The sequence below is a fragment of the Pithys albifrons genome, chromosome 19, assembly GCF_047495875.1.
Source record: "Pithys albifrons albifrons isolate INPA30051 chromosome 19, PitAlb_v1, whole genome shotgun sequence".
Taxonomy (NCBI): domain Eukaryota; kingdom Metazoa; phylum Chordata; class Aves; order Passeriformes; family Thamnophilidae; genus Pithys; species Pithys albifrons.
Genome location: NC_092476.1, coordinates 7,749,490 through 7,777,314, shown reverse-complemented (window position 1 = coordinate 7,777,314; position 27,825 = coordinate 7,749,490). Strand labels below are relative to the sequence as shown.

Below are 27,825 nucleotides of genomic sequence, written 5' to 3'. Positions count from 1 at the left end.
AGGTTATGGTGCCAGCTTGGGTCAGACACTTCACAACCCCTCCTTGCCTTCCTCCCTCCCTCCCAAGCACTTTCCACTGAGAGATCAACACTTACACTACAAACTAATATTTCCCTTGCCCAGTAAACAGCTCTCCAGGAGGCTTCCATAAGTACTCCTAATTTCCTTCCCCTCTGTTGATTTACGAGGGTTGTATTCAATTAACAGCAGTATTGATTTTTCTGCAGCTGACTGGCAGGCTGCTCACCCTCGTTAGGGAATTCATCGCTTCCCTTCCCAGCACGGGCAGGGTGTGGGCAGGATGCAGGCAGCAGGAAGCCCAGGGAGGGCTGGAGAAGGGATCCAGGAACACCCGGGGTTCACAGGTGCAGCTTCACATCCCACAAAACCCCTGGGCAGCTCTTCTACGGAGGATGTTGACCATTCGAGTTTTCCAAGTGTTTTACCTAAAGGATTTTAAGAGGCTGGTGGGCTACATAAGGAGCACCTGTGTGGTATTCCATCAGACAGCCCCTACGGAGCAAGAAAGCTTTTGGAGCAATGTTCAGCCACATAAAGCTGCCTGCCCTGGCAGCTGGGAGGTTTTCCCAGGCAGGTCATTAATTCCACCCTGTAAATTCCTCCTTGCACTTTCCAAGGGTAAAGCCATCCCAGGTCTCTGCTGGAGAGGTACAGAGCTCACAGACTACTCCACAAAGCCCACCAAAGCCTCCACCTCCTTCCTCTCAGCTGGGGCTCTGCACAGCCAAGCCCTCCCAATTTTTTCAGAGATCCATCGTTAAGCAGGAGAGCACTTTGTAAAAACAAGAATTAATCCACTTTTGTGCAAGTGGAACCACAAAGCCCCCGCTCGCGGCTTTGCTGAGCGGGAAGGAGCCGAGGCGGCCGCCCTGCAAACCACAGATGCTTTGAAGACTAAAATCCCTTTGAAATTAGTACCCTTTAATTCTATTATCTTTCACTGACAGCTTCAAGTCGGTCACTGGTGATCAAAGAGACAGAGACAGGGAGGGAAGGGAAAAAGCCCTTGGTGGAATCCTGGGGTCCTAATGACGAACAGCACCCAGATGTCTCCGTGGGGCAGATCTGGGACCAGGAGATACTGCTTAGTGCCAGGGTGGTGTGCATTCCTCCTCAGCACAGGGGACCTCCAGGTTACCCCCAAAGAATGAGGGACCTCAGCATGCCTATTCCACAGGGTCTCAGCCCAGGTTTTGCAACAGATGCTATTTGATTCCTCCTGGGATGCTCCACTCAGCTCTGGAGAGCATCCATCAGAGCAGCAGGGTCAGCATGGAGCCAGGCTCTGCTCAGAGCAGGGTGGCAGACAGGGTGTATTGGCTCTACACCCTTTCAGCTGCCTTTTGTACCGTGGAAAGGGTGGCAAGGACTGGGACAAGCCAAGAAAGGGCACTACGGATGAGGCAGCACAAGTGGGAGCAGAGATGGAGCCACTCAAACCTGTCAAGACCCAGTGCAGGTCTTACATTTCCAACACGTGTCTTCTGACCACAGGCAAACCCAGGCCTGCAGGGAAGGAGGGAAGCACTTGGGAAAGGCTTCACAAGTGTTTGCAAATGCTGCCAGTGCTTTACAGACCACCACAGCAAGAACCCACCTGCAACAAAACCCCCATTCAATCGTTTCTTCACCTGCAGATGCTCTGTCCCATCACCAGAATCTGACCTTCACAGGCCAGGGAAGAAAAAAGAGAGGTGACAGATCTGTTCTGACACAGGATCAAGTGAAGGTACTTGAATTCAATTGATTTTTAAGAAGCAAAACATTATTTATAAGGAGCAAAGGGTGATAAATCACTTTCTGATTTTCTACTCCTGAAATTTAAGATGTGTAATCTCAACCACTCAGGCCCATCTGAGCACACACACAAAACCTGAGGCTGTTTTGATGGGGGTCCATAAGGTCCCACCCTCTCTGGTCTCCCCAGGTGATGGCCTTGGAGTGACCAGCCACAAGGTAGATCTGAAACACCAAATCCCCATCCGCCAGCAACTGCTGTAGTCCACAGAAATTACCCCCACCTGAAATTACTAGCTCTTTTAACACAAGATTGGTCAAGAAAATCATTAAGTGTGAGCAAGCACCTTCCAGTGGCTGGCATTAACAGTCCTGCCCATTGCTCTCCAGTGATCTCGTACACTTGGGTACCAGCCAGGCTCATAACGACAAAATCCCCAGTGCCTGCCATTACCAAGGTAAATTATGTTTTTTAGTGGCTGAAATGATGCTACATAAAAGGCAAGACCAGGCACTCCATGGCTGCCTGTGCAGCTCTAACTCAGGTGTGCAGGCAGATGGCAGAGCTCAGCCCTTAATTACAGGCTCGCTTACTCTATTTTCCACTACAGGCGCAGAAGAGACTAGTACGGAAAGGGAGGGAGAGAAATGGAAATGATGATGGGAAAAGGGAGGCACAGGAAGACTGTTGAGCACAGCAATGGCAGAGGTGGAGGTGGCAATGCCAGGTGAGAGCCATCAGGATGCACCACAGCTCCTGCACTGGTGACATATAACAGGGGGCAGCAGTGACCATTGCATGCCTACCACCCACCTCTCATGTATCACCTGTGACTCCACCTGAACAAAATCCATCTTTTCCATATTGCAAAGTTTGTCCCAAGTGCTGCTCACCTTGTTCTTTTCATCTTTGCTCTTCTGCCCTTCCAGCCACCATTTTTGCAGGTCTTGGCATGACACTCAAATTGTATCAATAAATGTTTAAAGGCTCCCAAAGCACAGAGAAATGACTCTTTAGCAAATCCACAAGTTACAACGGGAAGGTCTGATGGCATTTCTCAAGCTGCCAACTGAGATGTGCATCAAGGGGAGCCAGGGCACCACTATAAGACCTTCTGCACATTTTAAGCCTTGCTCAACTCCAGAGCCAAACACCTCAGCTCTGGATTTTAAATAACAATCACCTCCACAGCTACCCCAGGAATAAGGGCACAAAGACAGTGTCCTGAACTTGCTCTGGATTTAATGAGAGAGGAAACACAGCCCATGTACCAGGTGCTGCTCAGCCCTCAGAGAATCCCACCTTCAGCTCCACCACAGCACAGCAGTGCAGGACACCCTCCCACACTGCAGCACTAGCAGCCAGGACAAGAAACATCAAAAATCACAGTAAGTTCAGAAATGCCAAAGGAAAAGGGTTCCATAAGTGGAAAACAACAATACACAAGATCTGTCCAAGCCCCATGTCCCAGTGGGCCCCACACTCTCTGTGCAGCACACGGGGGTGTTTTGCTCCACAGGGTCATCAGGGGGCATCAGCACAGCCAACTGACCTGTCCAGAGGGAATCGTGCTTCATCCCCTTTGTGGAAATCAGTACTATTCTCCAGCCTGGCCAGGATATCCATCCTCTTCATCAGCATCTCCAGCATGTCACTCATCCGCCGCAGCACCCCTCGGGACTCCAGCGCGCCCATCACTGCAGGCACACAAAGGGCAAGTGAGATACAGTCACAACGGGCACTGCTGTGTCCCACCCAGAAAATCCCCCTCCCCACAGCCTCAGCCCCAAAGCTGCCCATGGTCCTGTGCTCCTCAGCCCTACAGGTGGGCTTGGTGGCACCTGGGCCATCTCAGTGCTCTGCTGTCCCCAATATCCCCTCCCTGGCTCTGCCAACAGATCCACAGCCCCATCAAGCTGCCCAGGCAGGGTGAATCCCTGTGCCCAAATCCAGCTGGGTTACTCCAGCTCCCAACAGCCAGCAGTTATACCAGCTCTGCATCCAGCCTCCTCACCTGCCTCTCCAGTCATGAACTCCTGAATTATTCAGCCTGTCTTGAGGGCTTATGAGAAACTAACTTTATTCCCAAACACTAACCAAACAGCCTTTCATTTTGCACTTCTATTTTTCACTCTCCAAGACCCACCTAGCCCAGCATCCTGCCTTCGACAGCAGCCTGCAGGGAATGCTTAAGGAAAAACATGGGAAACTAAGCAAATAGGTGGTCCTCCCCCAATACATCCTCCCAGCAGCACCGGATTTTCCTGTTACAGAAAATTTATTTTCTTTCAAAATCTGCTATGGGCTGGATAGTCCAGCAGTGGAAATAGCTCTGTCTCAAATGCTGCATCTCAGCAAATCCCCCACAGCAGGGAAGGCCCCCAATTCCCAGCCCCATTTAGCACTCTGGTTCCTATGGGTTTGCACAGCGCTGACCTGCTGCTGCTCTGAAAGCACTGGGGATATACAGAGGAGCTCCTGGCTCCCAGTTTGATTTGCCATCTAGTGACAGGCAGCCTGAGCCTGGAGCCAGGGAACAGAAAATAAAGCTCCTGTTTCATCTCAGTGCGGCTCATTTCACGTTGGTAATAACTTAATCAGTGCATAATCCCCTGAACCTCTCCCGTTTAGCTTATCTCTGCCACACCACTCACATGTGCTTTTCAAGAGGGAGCACATATTTAATTTAGGGAGCAGCAGGAGCTGGGCGGGAGGTGCTGGGAAGGCGAGTGCCTGCTGGACACCTTGGGTGGCTCTCAGGACTTAGGGACACCTCCTGCATCCCCAAACAGATACACAACCAGCCTTGCAAAGCCAGGGTGTGGCTGTGTTGGTGCATCCCTGAGATGCCCCACCCTGGCACAGCACCCTGCACCCAGCTCAGCCAGGGTGGTGGGATGAAGTGGGGCATCCCAATGGCATTGTGTGCCAGGGACAACCCTGGCATGGGCTTCTCCTCACCACAGGAGCTGATTCAAGCTGCTGAGCACATCAAAGAGTACAAAGGTCTGAATGCAAGTGCTGGATGTTTGGGTTTGGGATGAGAGTGGTGTATGACTGCAGTGGGATCCTGCTCATCGTTACAGCTCCTGCTGCTGCAGAACTGCAGCCCTGGCTCCATCTCCACTGCCCCAGTAATTTACCCGCTAACTCCAGCTCCAGATGCTGTGCTGCTGGAGCCAGAGCTGCCAGGGGTTAGTTTCCAGCTCTGATGGAAGAAGGCTGCATTGGCATCCAGCACCCACACTCCCCCTCTGATTCTCACCCCGGCAGGCACTGGGAAAGCATCGGATCACTGCGGCTGTGTCGCTGTCAGATGCGTGGCATTTGAACACAGGCTCAGGAGCCAACCCTTAACCCCTCCAGAAGCTGACACCAGGCCAGCCAGACCTCGCCCAAGGCTGTCTCCCACGCTTGGCTGAGATTATCAGCAACACATTATCTTTCCTGACGCTATCTAACGGAATGGAAGAAACACTGAGAGCAAAAACAATTCCTCAAAAAAATAAAAAACTCATCACCATTCATGGAGACCAAAACTGGGCTCTTCCTCAAACATCCCTCCAGTTCCATGTCAGGAAGTTGGCGGCTTCTACTTGAACTGGTGGGTGCCCAGACCTCCCTGGACAGGTCTGGGAATGCAGGAGCCACCTTTGCCCATCCCACCAGTCCACTAGTTGAGAGACAAGTCACAGACTGTCCTACTGAAGAGCAGCAGCACTAATGAACTTGGAATAAAAAGATGCTACAGGGGGAAAAATCATGGAAAATTGGACCCTGGAGTTCCATTTTGACCAAAGTCACCCCAAAAACAGCTGAGCAAATCAGGCAAAGGCATGGCCAAAGAAAATAGAAAAGTTCCAAGATGGGCTTAAGTCAGAAAATCCACATGACTTATTTGCCCACAGACTAAGTGACATCCTTCCCACAGCCAGGCTGTGTGCATGGATCACAACTCTTGGCACTCTCTGCCCACCCTAGGACTGATTACTCACCAAATGGGAATTTCTACTCCGAATTTGCTCCTGCTCTGACATCCCAGCATGGCCAGCAGGTCAGAGCTTAGACCTCGGTTTTTGAGGAAGACAGAGATTTTGAGCAAGACAGAGATTGCTCATCCTTCTGGGATGCTCCTGTGTCAGTGGGTGAAGCTGGAGGTCAAGAAAGGGACCCAACAAAACTTCTACAGCTGGCCAAAAAGGCTGAAACCACAACCATCAGGGTTCCATGAACAGAGTAGTACACCTCGTTCAAGGATTTGGATCTCAGCTTGTTAGGGTGGGGGGTGATCAGGTTGTGATGATTTGCTGGGAGGGCACAAGAATCATACCTGGGAAGGCAATGGGGATGACCAAGAGCTGCCTTTGCAGCTCAAATTGAGCTGTCACCCCAGCCTGTAGCCAGGCCGCATTCTGTTGATTACAGAGCCCTGTTTAGTGGTGCAGCTCATTTGAATTTTAAACAGCTGCTCTAAAAGCCTGAGCAGAGCTGGTCCCTGTAGAGGAGACCTGGGCAGTCCTGAGGGGTTTGGGATGGGTCCCAGGGCCTCTCCAGCCCTGCTCAGAGAGCCTAATGCCACCCTGGGCAGGGGGACAGGGAAACTGAGGCACAGAACTCACATTTCCAGGAGGCAGCAGTGAACTGATTTCTGTAGCAGGCACCCAAAGGTGCTCAGTGCCAAGTTCCCACTGCACAGACTAAGCTCCCCAGGGATCACCTGGAGATGGAGATTTCCTGCTGCTCAGGACACATCCACACTCCAGGCAAGCCAGACAAGGATGCCTGATCTGAGTCTTCACCACAGAAGAACAGCTAACAAGACAGTTCTGCTCCCAAATCACTGATGTGGGACAAGGATATTCCCACTGGGAAAAAACAGTCTCCCCCTGCATGCCAGAGAGGCCAGCAGCAAGTGGAGCTGCAAGCTCCAGCCCCAGTGCTGAGGCCCCCAACCAGCCTGCCCCACTCCCCAGTGCTCTCACTGGCTTTGCTGAGCTTTCCCTGAGATTTCCCCTCATGTCACTGCCACCATCCAATTTCCCAGCTGGTTTTGAGAGATTCTAGGATGCTTTTCAACAGCAAAGCTCTGAGCTTTGCTGTCAACAGTGAGCTGAAACACTCCTTCTCCAATAAAGAAATAAAAAACCCATAAATCCTAAGTAAAAATAGTAATAAAAAATAATCCCAGCCTTCCCTGTGTTATCTTTTGGGGCACCCTGCCAGTAAGCAGAGCTGTGGTGGGGCACATCTCCCCCAGCCCTCTCCTGGCATTTGGAGATGAAGTCGAAGCTTTTCCTCATCAACACCTCTCTCTTTCTGTTCCTGGTCCTTGTTGCTGTTGTTGTTGTTGTTGTTCCAGCAGCTGAAGAAGGCTAACAACGACCTGACATTTTTGGCACTGATTATTACATCTCTTGGAAAGTGTGTCTCATTAAAACCAAAAGAAAGGAGGAAAAGTGCTGAAGCGACTCTTTTAAAAATGCAAGAGCCAGGATTAATTTGTTAACCTGAAGCAGAGACACAGACACCTGCCAAAGGGCTGCTCAGCTGCCCGAGCCATCCACAGGGATTCAGAGGATGGAAGCAAGCCCAGCCAGGACCCTTGGCTTCTCCTGAAGCCAGGCATGAAGATCCCTAAAAAAAGGGACTTACAAACAGCACTACAGGCAACCAGGATAAATCCAAACCTGACTCAACCCAGTAAAACAGTCCTGCAGACCACTTTCTTTAAAAAAAAAAGGCAACCAAATTGCTAATTACAAAGAAAAAATAATCTAATTTCCCTTGATAATCAGCAACGATGGGAAAGAAAATACAAGTAAACCAGATCAACAGATTAATTGGAGTTTGCTAAAGTATGACAGGGTTTTGACAGTTTTGCTGAGTGGCAGCCACGCTTTCAAGGCAATCACTGAACTGACAGAGGTTTTCATAGCAGCACTAGGAAATAATGATTGCAATCAATCATATCTTACCGGATTTCATGAGACATGCTGGTAAACACAGCAGAGGGAGGAGAATTATTTATGGTGCTTCAGAAGAGCATACAGCTAAGTAATTGGATGAAATCAGGGGAAAAAAGGGAAAGCAGCCCCTAAGGGTGATGTCTTGTGGAAAAAGGAATAGTTTCTCTGTGAAACCAGTGGAATAGTCAACAGCCAATATGCTCAAATTTGGATGGCTTGAAACCCAAGGGAATTCACTAATGATGCACTTCTCTTTAAAATACCTTCCTGGAGTGAATACAGCCGTGGGCAGACATCACTCCCCCGCCACAACCTGCCACTGGAACCTCCAGGAACGGGAGCCAGGATGAGTGTGCAGGGGAGTTTTGCTGCATGTGCCGACCTGAATGCAAGGGTGAACTGCAATGTCAGATGCCTCAAGGACTCACTGGTCCTTGTGGGTCCCTTCCAACTCTGGATATTCTGTGATTCTGTGACTGCGGGAACAGGGAGCAGCTGGGAAAGCAGCATTTCATGGAGCATCTCTGGCACAGGGACTCCCTGCTGGACAGCCCAGCACTGGGCTGGGACCAGTGGGGATGATGTGAAGTGACATTGGCAAAGTCCAGGTTGTGCCACAGGGGAAGGAATAAATGGGAAGAAGTTTCCTTTCTCAGACACCGTGATTTGGGATCCTGAGCATCCTCCCCATGCCATCCCACTGTTGCTCAGTCTGGGAGCCGTCCCCACTTCATGATCATGGGTGGAGCATGCAGGATGTCCCTCTGTCACACAGGTTTATGTGGGGCTTTTTGGATGCTTAGGCTGAGATTTTCAAAAGGAGCTAAAAACCCTCAGAAGTTTAGGGGCATGTTTAGCCACTTTGACTGATTCAAACTTCCTTGCCCTGCAGAGCTGCTGGACCCTGATGGCAGTTCCCTATCCCTGTGTCACTCAGCCTCATCCTGCTCTGGAGGAACCACAATGTTCAGCATCAGCTTCATGCTGAGAAGACGGGAAAGAAAAACATTTCTATCCAAGGCCAAGTAATTCCAAGGGCAGCAAAAGCCTCCTGAACCATTACTGACTGGGGAGACCAAGGCACAGCCTTGACCCACATCTCCACAGTCACATGTGAGTGGCACCAAAGCATCTCCCTGACATTTAGAATGCAATTCCACACTGTAGCCCCACAGTCCATAACATCACTGGTTTGCTCTTGGTTCCCCCCCTCTTCTCAGACATCAGTCACATCTTGCCTGGCCATCTCCCAACAGCCAAATGCTCTGGTCCAAGAAGGAAATTTGCTCAGAGATGGTAAGTCATTACTTATGTCCATTGAAAATATCAGCTGAATTAATTTCAATCTAAAGTATTATTTGCTTTGCTTTAGTTTTCTCCTTTAAAGAACAACTCCAGGCTACTTAAACCCCTCAAAAGGACAAAGCTATCTTTAAGGATTTATTGGAGAAGAAACTGGAGGATCCCAAACACAGTGCAACCAGATCCAGACCTCACTGCCCACCTCCTCAGGTGGTGGTACCCAGGGCTGTCCCCAGCCCATCCTCCCAGGAGGGCACCCATCCCGGCATCTTCCCAGGGAGCAAAGCCCCAGCCCTTCAGTTCTCTGCCCCTCTCATGTTCCTCTATTTACTTCCACTATTGATTTTGATTCAAGCAGATTGAAAGACCAAAGAGCCAGCTACCCAAGGGCTAACCCTGACATATAATCCATTACAATCACAGCCCAGAGAACCAGCACTAACTGGAAACAAGAAAGCCCAAGACCAGGCTCAGGCTAGCAGTGGTGGCCACTTCCCAACTCCATCCCTTTGAGAATGCTGTTTCAGGGATGAACAAGGTCCCACTGGGTGGCTGTACCCCTCAAGGGCATCCATTCACCAGCATGGGCTCCCAGTCAGTTACTGGCAGCAGTAAATCCACCCACACCTGCCATTAAACTACTATGGATTTCTTAACTTAACACAGAGAAAATACGGACCTGCTTAGCCAATTCCCCAATAGAAAAAAGCACCAGGAGCTGCCACACACCTGGAGGTGCCCACAAAGCAGCTTGGGGGCTGCCAGGGAAGTGGACACTTCAGTACAGCTCCAGCTGTACCATCGATCAGCTGCTGGAAACACCAGAGGCAAAATGGTTCCCTGCTAGTCAGCCAAATTTAGCAGCCTTAAGTCACTGGCTGGTAAAGTAGATTATGTCCCACCTGCCTGCTATCACCTGCTCCTGGATTTACCCATCCCCTCATCCACTGCCATGCAAATGTGCAGCCTCGGGGGTGTTTTCACTCACTCTCACATCTATGGGTAGACAGAGACTATCAGGACCTTCTATACCCTGCATGGCTGGTTCCAGCACCGTGTGCCACAACTGAGCCAGGCAGGAGCTGACAGAGGGCTCCGTTAATGTGATAGCAGCAATCACAACCTTTCTGTGGGTTCAAGAGCCCTCCTGGCTTTCCTACAGCCTCCCCACACCAGCAGTGCCTGGGGCTAAGACACTGCGTGGGGGGACTGATGTGCTGCAGAGGTTCCCCAGCTGAAAGGGAGACTCAGCCATGCCATGGCACACACAGCACCCAAAGCAGCACCAGCAGATGGGAAACAACCGTGTTTGGTACCATAAATCTCTTCAGGGGGCATCATGCCACCCTACAGTCTGGCACTGCTCTGCCCATCCTGCTCCTGGACTGCCACAGCAAAGCCACATCCATTATCCCACACTGGCAATGGCTTCATGAGCAATGAGCTGTACCTCCATTTCCCACCTGCAGGGCAGGCAGGTTTGAATCATCCAAGTGGCTAATGAGAACAATGTCCCCACAGTGCTATTTTTGTTCTCCTGAAGGGTTTCAGCTCCTTCTGATGTCAGCCTCCCCCACCTCAGCACGCTGCAGGTTCTCCCTGAATGGTGATGTCCCACAGGACGATACCCCACAAGGTTTCATGGAGGTGGATTAGAGGAAAGCACAGAGAGGTCCTGAACACACCTCAGCCTCCACCCAAGGTCCCATCAGCCTCCTTCAAGCCTGCACAGAGCATGGAGGGGAGTGCCAGCCTGGTGTTCCTGTACCAACCCCACTGGGTCTGGGGTCTCATTCCTCCCTTGGGGAAGCCCTTCAGCTGCACAATCCCAAGCTGAGCCTGCAGAACAGGGTCTTGATGCTTCTCTAACCCAACCAGCTCTCACTGTCCCCACATCCAAATGGAAAGGCCTGTAGGAGCAGCCTGCAGCTCTACCTCCACCCAAACACCTTCTCTCCCTATTTCCATACAAATAAGAAAAGGCACAAAAAGCTGAACAATACAGACTCTTACACTCCCAGCCACAAGTGTTCCATTGCTGCAAAGAATAGCACAGGGCTGTTTCCCCCAGCTTTTACTACTTCTTACCTCCCCACACACACCAGAGATCTGGTGTCCCTTCTGGGACATGGGGACAGTTCACAAGCCATCACTCTGCAAGTAAAATGAGCTGGATCATCTTCTGATCTCCCCAGCAGCCACAGGAGATGGGCTGGGAGAGTTGGGGAGCTGGGGAAGAGGAGATGAAAACACACAACCTCAGCACAAGCCACAGTTCAGCTTTTATTTAATTTTCTTTTTTAGCCCATCTTCTACCTCCTTTTCTTTTAAAAAAGTAACAGCAGGGAATTTTCAGTTACTTCTCTATTGCCAGCCAGCACTATTTTAAATTGCATTTTAAGCTGTTCTGCAGTGCTTCAAACACCTCACACTGCAGGAGAGGCTTCCAAATTACAAGATTAACATCGATTTTAAATTGCTTCCTAAAACACAAGGGCTCCAGTGCAGGGATGGATCAAGGGCAGCTGCTGAAGCAAAGCCCAGAGGACATGGGAGCTCATGGGGCATGGCTGGACCCCACGCCAGGTTGGATGCTGTTGGCATCAGGAGCAAAACCAGCTCCTGGTTTTCAGCTGGAACACCCAGTTCCAGGTGAGGAGCAGCATACACTGGTCCCATAGGACAGGGAGAGCCCCAGAGTGGCTCCACAAACCCATGAGCCAGGGACAAACTTTAATTTGGGTTCTTGGTCTTTACAGGAGAGGTTTCTCTCCAAAGGCATCAGCATTTAACTCAACTGGTTCTTCTTCTAACAGTCCCCTTTGCTGGTCCAGGGAAAATTGTACTATAAGGATCCAATGCCCTAAGAATTGCAGGAAAGGATTCCATCCAGCATTTCCACACTCCAAAACCAGCCAGGGGAAGGTTTCAGGAGGCTCAGCACCACCATCACTCCTCCAGCTCTGCACATCCAGCACTCAAACCCACAGCCATATCTACAGCTGTCCCAAAATGTTCTGCTTCAGAAACAGCAGAACTCACTCATTTAACATTTCCAAAATGATTACCATTTCTCCTTCAGCTAAAAATATTGGCCAAACAGTGCTGGGCATCCTGCCACTGTGCTTCCAGGAGGTGAATAAATCATCCCCTTCCTCCAAGCCCATCCATCTGCACGGAGTCCAGTGGCTGGATCCTTCCAGCAGCAGCAGAGTGGGGCAGCAGCCCCAAGCAGAGCCCACAGGAGCTGGGGGGCATTGGCAGAGCCACAGTAGGAGCCTCAGCTAATCTCTGCTCAAGCTGAACTGAGCCCTGGACTCTCATTTAAGCCAGAGAAACAAATAAATCAATGGGAAAACCCAGCTTTTACAGAGGCTGCTATGGTTCCCACTGTGCTAGTTTTATTGTCTGAAGTACCTGCTGCCTCCCGGGCTCCAGATGCATTTTGATTTAGGAGTGAAAAGGGGTAATAAAAGCATAAAAAGTCATTAACATTCCTCCTGGCCATGGTGGGGTGTTGGCTCATCACACATTGATGAAAATGCCATTTGACTTCCTTATGAGCTATAGAAAATCAATTAATTGATTTAATCATTCCCTGGGAGTCACTGCTTATGGAGATAACAGAGTGCCAGGACAGCAGGATGCTGCTCCTGCCTCCTCTGACACAGGGGTAGCAGGGAACAGGCCAGTGCACATCCCTGCACCGAGGTCTTCACCTCTGCTCCCCACCCTCATGGATTCACACTTCCATCTTCCAATAAATTTGGTGACATAATTTTCATATTTTTTCTTCCCTTCAAGCCTGCAGGCATTCAATTCTGAGCAGCAATTCTACCAAACAGGCACTTCTTCAGTAACAGACAAGTTCATAGGGTGGATTAAGTCTTAACCACTACAACAGCAGCCCTGACACTTTTTTACCCCTTTTTGCCCCCCTCAATATGCGTTCTGCTTCCCCAGTATATCCCACAGAAGGGGGCAAAACCCCCCAGGGCCACATGGGACCCCACAAATGCCTTTATTTTCCTTATTTTAACAGCACTGATTTTCTTGTCTGCAATAGCAATTTAATAAGAGCATTAAAGTTTTACACTTCTACTGGTAACTCCCTTTCCAAGCGTGGGATGGGGATGGGAGCACAGTGCATATCCCATGGGAGATGCAGCACTCCAGGACCGAAATGGATTGGCCCAAGGGGACACCATGAAGCAGGAGAGGACACATGGCTTTTAATAAACCCCCACTTTTTCCACCCAGGTAAAACAGTGGTCTGCTCCCAAAAGAATACAGATTAAGGACACTCCTGTGTTGGCCATGTGGGTGCAACCCCCAGCATGGTAGAGCCAATGGCACTTGCAGGTGCTGTGTTACCCACTTAAAAGAGTCCTTGGAGCAACCAAGCATCCAGCATGAGCCAGCCAAAGGCAATGTTTGAGGCACAAAGCCCTTACCCTGCATTTGGGCTCTCTGTTAACTCCCTTCTCTCCACCAATGCCTGGGCAATGAGGGGGAGAGAACAGTTCCAAGCATTGGGAGCTGCAACTTCCACAGGAAAAATCAAAAGCCCATCAGATCTCAGCACAGCTCCTCACCAAGGAGATGCTCCCTGTACCAACCAGCTCCACTTGGCACCAACCAAATAACTTCTCACAGCATCAACTGGCTGCTCCAGCCTCCAAGGCTGCTTGGAGTGGCTTTGGAAGGGATGGATGCAGAGAAGCTGGAAACGAGCCCCAGGCACTGAAAAGATGCCCAGCACACTCCTCCCCATGGGTTCCCCCTGGCTGACACCCACAGGCTTCAGGAGCTCTGGATGCAGCAGCAGGAAAATGAAGCACTGGGAACATGCAGGATCTGCATGTCCCAGCTGGTGACATGGAAGTGACACACACTTGCTGATCCACACCCTCTCCATTCCTGGGAAAATGGTCCAGGTAACAGCCCCACAGGCACTGCAGGAAGAGGTGATGAGAGAAGGGAAACTCCTGCTGCCTTTTGAGAGAGTTTTGCACAAGCAAATTCTGGATTCAGACCTGAAAACAGCCTCATCCCCCTGCCTGGAGCAGCATCCCAGGCACTGCCTGCACCATCCAGCAAGACACGCTCCAGCATCCGCTGATCCTGACAAGCTGCTTACAAACCGCTGCAGTTACCCAGGGCTGCTCAGCAGACAACATCAAAACATGACACAAGCAGCCCGGGAGAGGGTTATAACTCACTCAGGAAGAAACTGGGAATAATTAGAGCTTAGTCTGCCGAGTGGAGTCTGCCCAGCTCCCTCCCATGCCCCCCGTCACTGCCACTTGCTTACATGAGTCTTCACAACTGGTTCTCCTGTCACCTTCGCTGTGCATTAAAGGCAGCATGATAAATTTATAACTCACATGGCTTTTTGAAAGCAAAGGAAACATGAGCATCCCTGGAACCACAGGTCTGTGCACCATGTCTTAAGGAAGCAAGTCCTCCCTCCTGGGTGCTCTCTGCAGCCAAGTCAGGTAAGAAAAGGGATTCTCAAAGACACAAAGCAACTTTTGGGTGTTTTGCCCAACACAAGCTCTTGTCAGAACTGTGTGCTCTGCCGAGAAGCAGAGTGGGATCTGTCACAAGTGGCAGTGACCCAAGTTTGCAAATGGGTCCTGAAATTACCTTTCCCGAGAGAGAGGAAACTTGGGAGGGAGGGTGAACACATCTGTGTTTTGCTTTAAACCTCCTTCAGGCTGAGCAGCTTCTCACTGCAGCCAGGACAGAGCTGGAGCAATCTGTGCCCTCCTCTGTTGTCATCCCTCATGATGGGAGGATACACAGCAGGTCAGGATCATGGACACAGACCTCCTTCTCCTCCTCCTCCTCCTCCTCCTCTCCCAGCACAGCTGACTGTGAGGGAGGACAGTGAGTTATTCAAGCTCACTCTGAACATTGGCAAATCTGAGCTTGACCTTTCTGCATCTTCTGTGAGAAAAAATGGCAACGTTACCTGGCCATGCTAACCCAGCTGGGAAGCTGCTGGAGCAGAAGGAAAAGCAGCAGAGACAGGAGCAGGAGCAAAGGACCCCTCTGAGGAGATCATGCAGGTTCTCACATTTCCATTTGGCCTGTTTGCTCCACTCCCCAGGGAGCAATTCAAGGGATTGAAATAACATGAGACCCCATTGCTTCACAGCACTATGGCTCTGAAAAGATGAAGATGCCCTACACAACCCCAAGCAACCTTCAACATTCCCTTTTGCTGCAGCATTCCTACCCCTCCACCAACATCCCTGCTTTGGAGAGAAACAAAAGCCACAAACGCCAAAGCACACAGCTGTGCTGCACTGCCCTGAACCATCTCCCACTTCTGAGTTCACTGATTGAAGAAATCACTTTAAGCAGGTAAGATTCCAGGAACTGGAGCAGGCAACAGCTGCAGGAGAAGCAGAGCATTTGTAGCTGGAACACTGGAGGGATGCTGGGTTTGGGGAGAACAGGGCAGGATTTCTGTCAGGTGATGTTAAACACAGCACAACACGTCTTGGTTGCTGTCTCTGGACCTCTCCTGAGAGTCCTGTAGCCCAATATGGCAAACCAGAGCCATTCTGGCACCCCAAGAAAGCCACAGAGCTCAGCTTCCCCCATGGGCTGCATGCAGGACAAGGCACCCCAGGACACTAAGGGTGACTTCCCCAGCAAGTTTTCTCCACAACTTTTCCAGATTTATTTTTATTCTCTCAAAAATGAATGATCAAACCTCAGCGGTTTTTGCAGCAGAGGTTGTTCTCTGGCCACCTGCACTTCTGCTGTGTCACAGGCCAAGGGAAGTTGGTGGTGCACTGGCCACCTCCAGACAGATTCCAGTTTGGCTTACCATTGCCCAGCTGCAGAAAGTCCTAGTGGTGGAGGACTGGGAAACACCTCGACCCAGTCCACAAGCTATTTATCATCCCATCAGGGCCCATATCGTGCAGCCCTGGGGAGATCAGACCCCAAAAGACTTTTTGTCAACCTAGGAAAAAGTGCAACAGCCTTGCAGAGGATGTGCTTCACCCCTGCTTGCTTATATTTTCCAGCTTATGCTCTAAAATCAGCTCTTCCCTACACTTGTCCTTCCTTCATCCCGTCCCCACTGACCCCTTTCCCAAGACAGTTGAGGAAACACAACACAGGAGCCCAATTGTGGTCACTGACAGGAAAACAGCTGGAGATGCTGCTGGGAAGCTTGTTTTGGGGTGGGAAAAGGCAGGTGCTGAGCTCAAGCTGAGAAGCAGGAAACATTTGAAAACACGTCAAAAGGACAGTTACAGGAACAGTAAACACACAACTCCAGTTGCTCAGCAAACCACCACTTTCCAAAGGCATCAGGATTCAAGGACCTCAGAGTGGGAACTGCTGCTGCAGTTCTCACAGACCCCAAACACCTGTATTTCTATGAACTACTCAAAGCCCTTCTATCAAAATACCACCAAGGTCAGCTGAAGTTAAACCAGATTCTTCTTGCAAGAATCAGAAGCCCAACAGGAGAGCAGAGCTCAGCTCCAGCCAGTTCAGGATATCAGGACCTGTCCTACACATCTCCCCTGGGTCTGCAGCAAATTCCTCCAGCACCTCATACCCAACCACACAGAAATCAACAAGGGGAATCAAGAGGCTTTTGATTTTTTTGAACCAGCTGCAGCAGTTCCAGGCAATATTCCAGCCACATCTAATCATGTTTTAACACTTAATAACCTATTTTCCTCCACTAATCCCCTGCAGCAGCAAACTCCACCAGCAGGATATACATCCCCACCAAATCCAGCCCAGAGCACAGCCACGGGCAGAGGGACCACTGCCAAATCCCTCCTGGATGCACTGCCAGCACCAGGCTCACAGATTCTGGTACTTTTTCAGAATCAGACCCCCATCCCTTGACTCCAGCAGTAAAACCACTCAAAAAAAGATGCTTGGGAAAAGAAATAAACACCAAACATCTTAAATTCTAAAGTGCAGGAGAGAAGAGGGCACACAAAACTGAATCTCTTGAGTCTAGAGCCCTTCCCAAAGCATCTCCCACATTCAAAATTTATAGACCTCTCTGTTCTCTTTTTTATCTACATCTTTGTTTGCAGAACAAATTCTCTCAGTGACCATTTCAAAACAAAGGAACCTTTGTCTGTGTTTACTTGACAGCAGCGGATTAGGATAAAATAACTTGCATTTCAGAAGGGGTTTTTTTATTTATTGTTAAGATGCAAAGCCTCTGCTGCATCGAATCACCAAGCAGAGAATCCATCTGAGGAATGATTTCTGGCACACACCGAGAAACTTGGCTTTTGGAGACAACCACCCAGAAAGGGATTCACATACAAAAATCAAATTTTAAATGGGATTAACTTTTGGACTGTGACATTATCCATTTCTCCTTTTCATGCTCTTGCCTCACATCTATCTTTATTTTGGTTATGATCAGCTGCTTGCACAGTTCAGAAGCCAGGAAAGCTCCGGGCAGGACCGGGCATTTTCATGTTTCCCCTTGGATTGCAGTATCTGAGGGTCAGGGTTGGGTTGGTCAGGATACCAGGCAGAAAAAGGAACTGCCCCAGTCTAAACAGGACCATTTATCCACTAGGAATCTCTTGGACGAAAATTATTTTTAAGCAAGTGATTTTTTGACACCGCCCAGCTCTCTGCAACCACCCCAGTCCTGCAGGCACACGAGCAGCATCACTGCTGAGCCTGGCAGGACACAGGAAAACAAGGAGCAGCACAAACAGCCACAAAACCAGGATCAGCCCCAGGAAGGGCCACAGGATCTGACACTCACTGGTCATAAGCCTACACTGCAAATACACTGGTTCTGCTGTTAGAGTATCCCACCTCAGAGTGCCTGGGAGAGGATGCTGTCAGCTTCCCTTCAACATCCATCACATAATGAATAATGCTCAAAAGGGTCCACAGACCCAGAGCTTTCAGTCCTGGAGAAGAGGGAAACAGCAGGAGGGACCACGTCCCTTCCGCCCCAGGAGCCCAGTCTGGAGATACTCAACCCTGGGCACAGCACACCTGAGGCCACACACCCCAGGAACCCCTCCAAAACTGCCTGCCTTGAAGATGTCCAGGTTTGTGGAAACACCAGCTCAGGTCCCATCACTCTTCGCACCAAGGGCTGATCAGCCCAGCAAAATTAATCCCTCCTCTGAGCTCACGTTCAGTTCAGCACTGTGCACTTAAACAGCAACAGTAACCACCAGGAATATTTCCTGGGTTTTCTTGGAATCCATAACACATGTTAATTAAAAGGCAGTTCGTTATTCAAACAGACCTTTTGAGACTTCACAGCACTAATAAAGCAGCATATCTGTATCTATTTCAATCCTCCTGACTTCCACGTGCTTTCCACTCTCCTCCATGTGATCTCTGCACCCCTGCAGCCAGGAGGGACCTCTAGAGCCCCTTCCCCAGTTTTCTGCTCCAAAGAGAGGGGGTCAGACCTGCCCACAGCCTCACAACAGCCAGATGTGTTCTCAGAGCCCCCAAGGATGGAGTTGCCCCACCCCACCAGCTTCCCAGAGGCTTTGACTCCTCATTTCCCAGTGCACCAGTGAGGCTGCCCAGTATGCATCATCCTTCATGCCTTTTTCCATGGGTGTGATAGGTGGCTTTTCCAGCCATCAGAGTCTCCCCCATCAGCCACAACCTTTCACAGGTGACAGAGAAGGGTCTGCACTGACACTGGACAGCTCCTGTCGTGCACATGCCTTGGTCCCGCTCTGGTTTGGAGGGTGCTCACCCCATGTAGAGTTGTTTGCAGGGAGCCCTGCTGGGAACAGCTTTATCACCCTGTGGGACAGCCAGGCCCAATGTACCAGTGTCACAGGAAAGGCTGAACACAGTGTTAAAGAGCTAGAAAAAGCCTCTCAGGTTGTACCTGCCAAGGCCTGGGGACAAAGAATATAACCCTCCTCCAATTTGGCATCCCTCCTCCAGAGACAGAAGAGAGGATGCTTTGTGTTTAAAAACAGTGTGTGAGACCATGAATGAACCATATCGTCTCTAATAAGAAACACAGCAACAGCCAAATGTGCAGCAATTTATCTGGAAGCAACACTTTGCTTGGCAAATCCACACAATAAAGGAAAAAAAATTGGTTTTACATTGAATTTTTGAGCTTTCTAACAAAGCAGGACTTGCCTCAGCCAGTTAGAAACCTAAAAGACCAAAACCTTGAAAAACTAAAGGACCTAGATCATAATTTATGTCTTTTCTTCCTTAAATTAGACCAACCAGGCATTATCAGAAGGAACATTCAACCTCCAGCACCTCAGAGCAAAGCAGCTTCTCTCCCAAGCAGCCCGGCTGGTGCTCACAGAGCTCAGCTGAGCTGAAAGGGCTCAATACAAGAAAGTGAACCTCTTTACACATCTTGATTTAATCACCTGAAGCAGTAGGCCTGGAGAACTCAAAGGTGAGAGCCTGAAAAAGGAGGTTTCTTTTGATCCAGCTCCAGCACTGCCCTGACATTGTGCCCAGTAAACCAAACACACACGAGGATGGAATCAGTGGACTCAAAGGTCTGGGTTAAACTGAGGACAAGAATAAAGATGGGAAAACTACCCCACTTCAGGGCATCCAGAAAAGGGATAAAGAGATAAATAATTGTGGGTTTGCCATCATTTCACCCCAGCTTTAAAGTCCTTTGGGGTGACACCAGGTGCTTCTGCAGGTTTCTGGAAACCTTTTCTGCTCTTTGCAGCATGACCTGTGCCATCTCTCAGCTTCCACTGGTCCCACAGTTAATCTGTCCCTCTTTGCCTTTCTTTTAGTTCTCTGCAAACTTCTTGGGGACACCGGAGGTCTCCTGGGAGAGGGAGCAGCTGTAACAGTGACAGTTTTAATTTCAAACTCAGGAATCTTTTCAGGACCCATCTCCTCAAAAGCCAGGTCTGGAGAAGGAGGTGGCCTGGGGGCTTTGGCCCACCTTCCACATGTGCCTCTTTTCATCCCAAGAAGGAAGAAATTCCCTGTATTCAGGTTTCCCTCACCAGCCATCCTGAGAGCTGTTCTTGGCATGGGGACAGGGACATTAACACAGCACCCACCTTCCTCACAGGGTCATGTACCTTAACTGTGGCAAGACATGCAGAAACACTGGAAAACACTGATCCTACAACCTGCTCCAGCTCAGGCCAAGGTCACCAGGAAAACACCAGTCCCTCGAAGAAGGGGTTTAATGGAGCTGGTGATGGGATTAGGTGAGCAGAGAGGGAAGAACATCAGTCACCATGTGCTCTATCCCAGAGAGGGAAGAACATCAGCCACCATGTGCTCTATCCATAGGGAGAACACAAACTAGCTGCCATGGGCTGCACATTCATCTCTCTGAAAGTCAACTAACCAGTTCAACAAGCACCATCCAGCTGCTGGAAACCACCACTTTAGTCATCTCCTTCTGCAGGGAAGAAACCAGCATTTCTTTCAGCACCAAAAGGAAAGGATTTAATACCCCAAAATAACATTCTATGTGAGACTGTGGAGCTCAGACCCCTCCATGGTTTTGGTACAGAGGAAGATAAGACCATGGTGGTCTGATCAAGCCTATCTCACCCTGCTCAGCAGAGTTTAAGCTGGGAATTTCCCTCTGTGTAGTTCGGTCAACTGGAATCACAGAGGAAAAGTCAGGGGGAAGTTCATTTCCTAGAGCAATATCCTCCCAGGGCAAGGGCAGGACGTGACTCTCCCACCACGGAAGGTGTCTGTGGAGCTGACTTGATGCCTCACCAAAAGAGGTGTTTTAAAAATGCAACAGAACACACACTTGCTAAAAATTAGAATATTTCTCTTCTACGTTTCTGTACATCCATGAAACCACAAAGCCCTTTTATTTTCCCTTCCCTAAGGAAAAATTTCCATTCCCTGCAGACCAAAACTGCTCAAAACTCCTCCAAGCATCTGAGCCAAATCCTCCACAGGTCAGACCAGGTGCAGCCCACACAAGAGCTGAAATCTAATCCCACTGTTGCTCCATCCTTCTGCTGTGAGCCAGGGTTAGTACCCACACTCCAGTATTTGTCCCCACTGTGTCACACCTCTGGGTGTGAATTCAGCCAAGTTTTAGCCACATGGCTGCAAAGTGCACCACACCATGGCAAGAAGAGTCAACAGGACCCTGAGCCATCCTGACATCCCTGGAAGGGGCCAGGAGGATCCAAGCACCATCCTCCTGCATCCTTGGCGCCATGCACAGGGGGTTATGGAGCATCCCACGGGACAGGCTGGACATGGAGCTGCGCTTACCTTCGGTCCGGATGGTGAAGGGCGAGTCCCCCAGGCGCTTGGCCGAGAACTGCCCTCCCAGTGAAGTCATCAGGAAGCACAGGGTGAAAAATCCAATGCCCAGCACAAAAATCCTGTGGGAGAGAAAGCAGAATTGGAGCAAAAGGTGATGAGGAACCAGCTCTCTTCTGGGACAACCCCACCACTCTTCATCCCTGGGGTAGCCCCATGGCACAGCAGCAGAAGCCACTTTGTTTAGGGGTGTCTGGGACAATCCTAGCTTCCCATCTGCTTCACCCCCATGGCCCATCCCATTCACCCTGGGTAAGGAGTGTCTCTGCAGCACCAGCCCCAGCCCCATGAGAGCGCACCAGCACCTCACTCCAATCATGGGAAAACCTACATACACTTCCCAAAGAGCCCCAGGGGGCTTCTGCCCAAACCCTGCCACTGAGCAATCGAGTTTTGCCCAAGAACACTCTCCACAATCCCTGCAGCCTGCTCTGACAGACTGGCCTCAAGGGGGACTGGAGGACTTGCATCTTCAGCAGGGAAGCTGAGCCAGACCACCACTGCCCATACAATGCTCCACTAGATCCAGCCCAGTAACCTTGACCACAGGAACCACTACAATGAACAATATTCATGTTCCTCCTGGGAGAGTCCAGAGTAAAGAGAAGCCTTGTACCTTCCCTTCCTCCCAAAGGATCTAAAAAAAGCCCTTTTTCTTTTTTTTATTAATAAGATCTTTTGTTCCCCTGTAACTAGGCCACCAGCATTTGCCATTGTGTCCGGTATGGTCCGTGCAGCACAGGCAGCCCTGTGCACAGAGGGATGAGGAGAGACACACTGGCAGCACACATGTGGCCTGGGACCATCCCATCACTGCTTTGTTCATCTGGGCTGGCAGGAAAGCCGCTCCCACGGGGACATTCCAGGCAGGATGTCAACCTGCACGTCACTCCCAGCTGAGCTCATGGTCACCTCCAGCTGCACAAGAAGCAGGAGCTCTCAACACTGCTCCTGTTCAGGCCAAATTCAGGCCAGGAACGTTTTGGGGGGTGAAAAGGCTGGAGGCAAGACCTGTGTGCCAGCAGGAGGGTTATTGTGCACCAGGGAGCAGAGCATGCTGTGCCAAAGGATGGATGCCTGGCCTCCTTCCACTGCTCGGAGATGCTGCCATCATCTCCAAGACTCCATGGAGGTGCAGGATCCTTCAACAGACACATGGGAAAAGCCCTGGCAGAGCCACTACCAGGTGCTGTGGACAACAGCTCCCAGAGCCACAGGGTACCAGGGATCTCAGCCACTAAATCCAGGGAAAATTTCAAGGAGGAGAAGAAGAAAAGACAACTGCCAGCCAGCCTTGTGAAACAACATTTTGTTGTCCAATAAATAAATCATATGTGGGATGGGGAGCTGAGGAAGCCCTTAGGGGTGCACATTGAAGCAAACCACTAAGGACAGGAATCAGCAACTCTTCTTTAAAAGCTCACAGCATTATCCACAGGGCTCAGGAGCTGTGCACACAGACCCACAGCACGGCCACCCAACACCAACACCAGGCTTTTTCAGAGAAAGACTTGCAGAGGAGACTCCCCTGCTCTCCATCTAAGCATTACTACACAGGTAAAAGGTAGAGCAATAGGAACCAGTCATTAACTCTGAGCTACAACACACCAGAATTGCAATTATCTGCAGCTGAAAAGGGCTGGCAAATAAAGTGACCTGTTTCAAAGCCCTTGTTAGCAACAGGAGATGTTGTGGAGAGCTGAAGTACAGGGTCAAGCAGCTCAAAGAAGGACTGGGCTTCCCCACAGAGATCTACTGGAGGAGCTCCCAGGGCAGCTCCCTGCTGTCCCAGCACAGCCTTGCCTGGAAGGACGCCACAGGATCCCACGAGCTCCCTGTCTCCATCCCACCAGCTCTGACGCTGCTGTCACACAGACAACACACACATGAGCTCCAGACCTGGGGCAGATTCACTCTCAGAATCAGGCAGTGCAAAAACAAAGGGCTTCCTCTGCCTGCTCCAAGGAGGATCAGCCTTGCTCACAGCAGACAGGCATCTAAGCCATCCCCCTGCTCCCATGGGTGAGCCCTGCCCCAACCCCAGCAGTTCAGGGGCTCCAGGCCATGGGCTCTGGAGGAGCAGCACTGCACAGCTCCCCACCCTCTTCTCACCTCCGACCTAATCAAGATTAATAGCAATACCTTGGGCTCCTAAGCATTAACAAGCACTGCCAGCAGCAGACTCAGCACAAACGCTCCCTGACAGCCAGGCTGGGAGAGCTGACCCACCTGGGAGAGGGGATGCTCAAGCACATCACTAAAACTGCCTGACACCCCTGTGCAGGCACTCCAGGAGTGAGGCAGCTCAGCTCCCTTTTATTTCTGAATGAGCCTGCCCTGGAAGGGTGGAAAGCAGTTTAAACAAGCTCCATAAAGCATCATACACTCTGCTAATCTGGACTCCCATCCCTAAAGGCCAGGCTACAGGCACGGCTGGAGTGCCCTACAAGCAGAAACCAGTAGAGCACAGCCATCCCCTCCCCAGCAGATGCTGATAAACCATCGAGCTGCAGCATCTGCATTCAGAGATGCCCACTGACCTCAGCCCTGCTCCCAAAGCAGACCAGAGAAGCATTTCCAGAGAGCTGTGGTCCAGCTCCAGCAAGGAGGTGATTGTGGAGGCAGCAGAGCATTCCTGATGCTGCAAAGCAACGTGGTGTCCCATAAATAGCTTGGAGAGGGGGTGATTTGGGGACATTAGTGCATTCCCATTCTCACACCCTGTTCCTAGTCATGCAGCGCAGTGCTGGGTCTGGAAAAGGCTCTCAGAAACACGATGGAGGGGTTTGCAGCACCCAGCTTGGCTTTGGAGGGCTGAATTTGTCCTTAGAGAAGGAGGGGGGTAACACTGTCTGCCATGGCACTTCTGTGGCAGGAGAGGACAACAGCACAGTGGAGAAGAAACAAGCTGAAGGGGGTCAAAGCCCAGCAATGCCCTATAACTGAGGGTCCTCCCTGGGAGCCCACTGTGGCACAAAACCCATCCAAAGCCCTGTCCTGCTGCCAGCTGCCCCCTCCCTCAAGGGACAGTTTAACCCTAAGCATCACCTGATTAAATACTCAGATCTGATTCTGCTCTTCACTCTCACCCCTCCTTATTGACAATATCTTCATCATTATGCAAGACCTTGTTTACGCTTTTTAATCTTTGTAAAATTATACCCTGGCAAGGAGTGATAGTTAAACACCAAGCAGAAGGAGAAAGGGGAAGGAAAGCAAAAGGGGAAGTAAACAAAAAGGGGAAGGGAATAAAAATGTACAAAGGTGCTCTACTATCTCACAAGGAGACAAAACCTTTTTCATTTTGACTGGATTACAGAGTAGGGGAAATGCAAGGTGCCTTTTTCCTTAAAAAAGAGAGGGATCAGATCCTCAATGGAATTGCTGTGTTTGGGAGAGAAGTGGATCCAGCCCAGCAGCAGTGCACCAGGAAGAAGAGAGGGTACAGAGATTAGATCTTAGCCTGAGGACCCCATCTCTTTCACTTTTGCTGATCATCTCTAGGTGATTAAAAATACTTGGTCCAGCCTTAACTAAGCAAACTCCTTATGCAGAAAACAAATACCTTGAAGTAGGTAAAACACACAAGTCCCCAGATATTTCAAATTGTCAAATGGCACTGGGTCCTCTGCCTCAAAATCAAGTCTAACTCTCTGAAGACTGTGGAGCTCCAATGAACAAGTAACATCTATCCTGCATGCTGGCTTTGCCTGTCATCCCACGTCCCATTTAATTCATCTCCCAGGCACGGTTCTGGTGCCAAGTTCCTCTCCACATCCTCCCCAAACTGAAATGTTCACAGTTCTGGGTTCTGGCTTGGTGCCAAAAGAGAAGGAAGCCAAATTCCCTCAGTCTTTAGTGAAAATTGGAAGCGATGCCCCAGTCATGGCAGATTTTGGCCTATGGAACTGAAAGCTGGTCATTCCTACCAGCAGCAGCAGTCAGGTTCATAAAAGACAATCCCTCTCCTGCAAACTTTTTTTGCTCAGAGCCCAACACCATCCCAGCACTGCTGAACTGATCCTCATCCATGGGCATCATCCTCCCCAAAAGGGACCAGAGTGAACTCTCTTACCAATGTTGTATCTCTCAGAAAGCCCAGTTTTGGTTTCCAGCTGGCAAACTCCCCAAGTTCTACAAAGCCAAGAGGTGAGCAAGCTAGACCAGGGCTCCATGGTGAATTCTGGACTAAATCTGGCACCATGAAACATACAGAGATCTGTTCTCTCTCCCCTTCTCCTTGCCGCAGGAGCTCTCATAGCTCAGAGCTTTGCATTGCTTTGCTAAGCATGTCTGGACGGTGGTTAATGAACTGTTTTGGTGCAAAGGATCAGGTTTCCTGTTCGTTGTTTGACGACAATACCACCACCAGGAGTCTGCACAGGCAGGGGATCACACCACAGGATTCCCTGGAGCAGAGAGGCTTTGCCCAGCCAAGGAACTGATTTACATCCTGATTGTCACAAGCTACACCGACTCCTGTAGGTGATCTACATCAGCTGAGAATGCGGGGTGCTGATTTTAGGGTAGGGGTGTTGATTTGCACCAGCTTATACTTGCCCACGCTGGGCTGAGATCAAGGTGACACAGAACTGTGGCATGGGGGGGCCACATTCAGCATTACAGCAGCATGGAGGAGGTGCAAAGGTCCTGGACATTGTAGGATAGCAGGAGAGGGTCCTGGGAATTTCTCCTCTTACACAGGGAAAGTCTGTTAACAAAGGCAACCCTGCTGGTTCCCATGGAACTGATACTGGTTTGTACTGGTTTGAGAGTAGAAGCCAGCCCAGGGCACACATACATGATGGTGCAAGAGCTCCACACTGCTACAGACACCAGGGACCTTCCAGCCACCACAAAACCCTCGTCCACAGATGTCCTCATCTCCAATGGGACTCTGTGATCAATCTCCAATACACTCCTTGTGCTCCCTCACCCTGCTGCCAGGTCTCTGCTGAAGATGGGTTTCCCCTGTCCCAGGGGTGATGACCAGGGCACAGGGATACACAAGCCAGTCACTTCTTCACTATGGATTTCAAATCCAGTTAAGAAAGCAAATAGCCAAGCAAGAGCATAGCCTGGAGTGTATGTGCACTTCTCATCTCTCTCAGTCATTCCCCACTCCATGTTCAGAGCAAGCCTGAGCCCTGGGGACGACCCTCATGCCTCTGCCATCACTTTCTGACATCCCATTGGCCAAGTTCCCCAGTTCCAGGGTGCTGCTGAGGGATCCAGCAGCAGGAATCCCTCCAGACAAGCACTGCAGAACCGGCCAGACAACACCCTCAAACCAGAGTGCAAGTGAGGGGCACAAGCACAGCCTGTCCTCTCTCCCAGCTCCAGGTGGTGAACTGGGCTCAGGATAAAAAGGCAGCGAGCAGATCCCTCTGGTGATCTCAGACCTTCAGATACAGGAGGGACTGTCGGTAACTGCTGGGTTAGGCTGACCCCACCTTGAGCTTCATCCCATGGCACCTTCCCCTCTGTGGGTTTTTTGGTGCCTCTCCCCATAGAAAAAACCAAGTAACCAGCATCATCTCCCATGTGTCTCAAGCCTAAGAGTAACCCAAAAGAATCTCCACTGAAGCAAGGAAGCTGGAGAGCAAGAACTGAAGAGAGGAAGCAAATGCATAGAGGGAAATACGGGGAGTCTCACTAAGCCAAAAAAAGCAATAGGTTAGAGCTGAAGGATTTCAGGTTTGAACATCAAGCCCAGCCCCACTGCCAGTTCAGAGTGGGTTTCAAAATCCTTATCAGCACCAGCAGGTTTAAGCCAGAGGAACCGAATTCTCCCGAGCACTAACATCTCTGGGAACGGTATTTAAAAAGCCAGCGGCGAAAAGCCCTGTGATAACCCCAAAGACACAGTCGGGAGAGGTGAACCGGGGTCCGCCAGCCAGTGAGGGCTGCAGAACCCGCAGGCTGACCCGCGGGCAAACCTGCCGGAGCCCTGACATCCTCATCTGTGCTCAGCCCACACACACACACCCGTCCAGCCGCAGCCCCCTACGCTCCGCCACCCGATTCCCACCCGCAGGGGCCGGGAGAGGCGAGAGGAAGAGGGAAGGAAGCACCAACTTTACCTAAAGGGTCTCAAGGTGACGAGGCATCTTCTGACCATTATCTTCCCATCCGCGTTGACTGTGATCATCGTTCAAAGTTGCGGGGAGGGGCGGCCCCCGCACCCCCGACACGCTCCGAGGGAGGCGGCGGCCGGGGCTCAGCGGGCGCAGCGCGGGGCTCCGCGGGGGCGCATGGCGGGGTGCGGGTGGGGGGCACCTCCCCGCCCGCCCTACCCCTGCCCCTGCCCGGGGCCGGCCGTGCCCATGGCCGGGCCGCTCCGCTCCGCGCTCCCCGCGCCGCAGCCCCGCTCCGCCCCGCACCGCCCGCGCCGCCCCGCGGAGGCTCCGCCGGGCTCCGCGTGCCATCTAGCGGCAACGCGGCCCCGCGGAGGGGGGGGCCGGCGTGGGGGGATGCTCCCCGAGGAGAGGGGATGGC

At 50.8% G+C, this 27,825-nt stretch overlaps 1 protein-coding gene across 2 annotated transcripts in view; it reads right to left on the bottom strand.

Annotated features, from left to right (window-relative positions):
• The window catches only part of MGAT5B (alpha-1,6-mannosylglycoprotein 6-beta-N-acetylglucosaminyltransferase B), a 64,354-nt gene extending 36,730 nt beyond the window's left edge, over positions 1 to 27,624 (bottom strand). For both annotated transcript variants that reach the window (XM_071573502.1, XM_071573503.1), the window contains exons 1-3: positions 27,411 to 27,624; positions 21,277 to 21,389; positions 3,312 to 3,456 (exon numbers count right to left, since the gene is read on the bottom strand). In XM_071573502.1, the coding sequence (XP_071429603.1) occupies positions 3,312 to 3,456; positions 21,277 to 21,389; positions 27,411 to 27,478 (326 nt within the window). In that variant the 5' untranslated portion in view covers positions 27,479 to 27,624. The remainder of the gene's footprint in view (positions 1 to 3,311; positions 3,457 to 21,276; positions 21,390 to 27,410) is intronic.
• Positions 27,625 to 27,825: the final 201 nt, after the last annotated feature.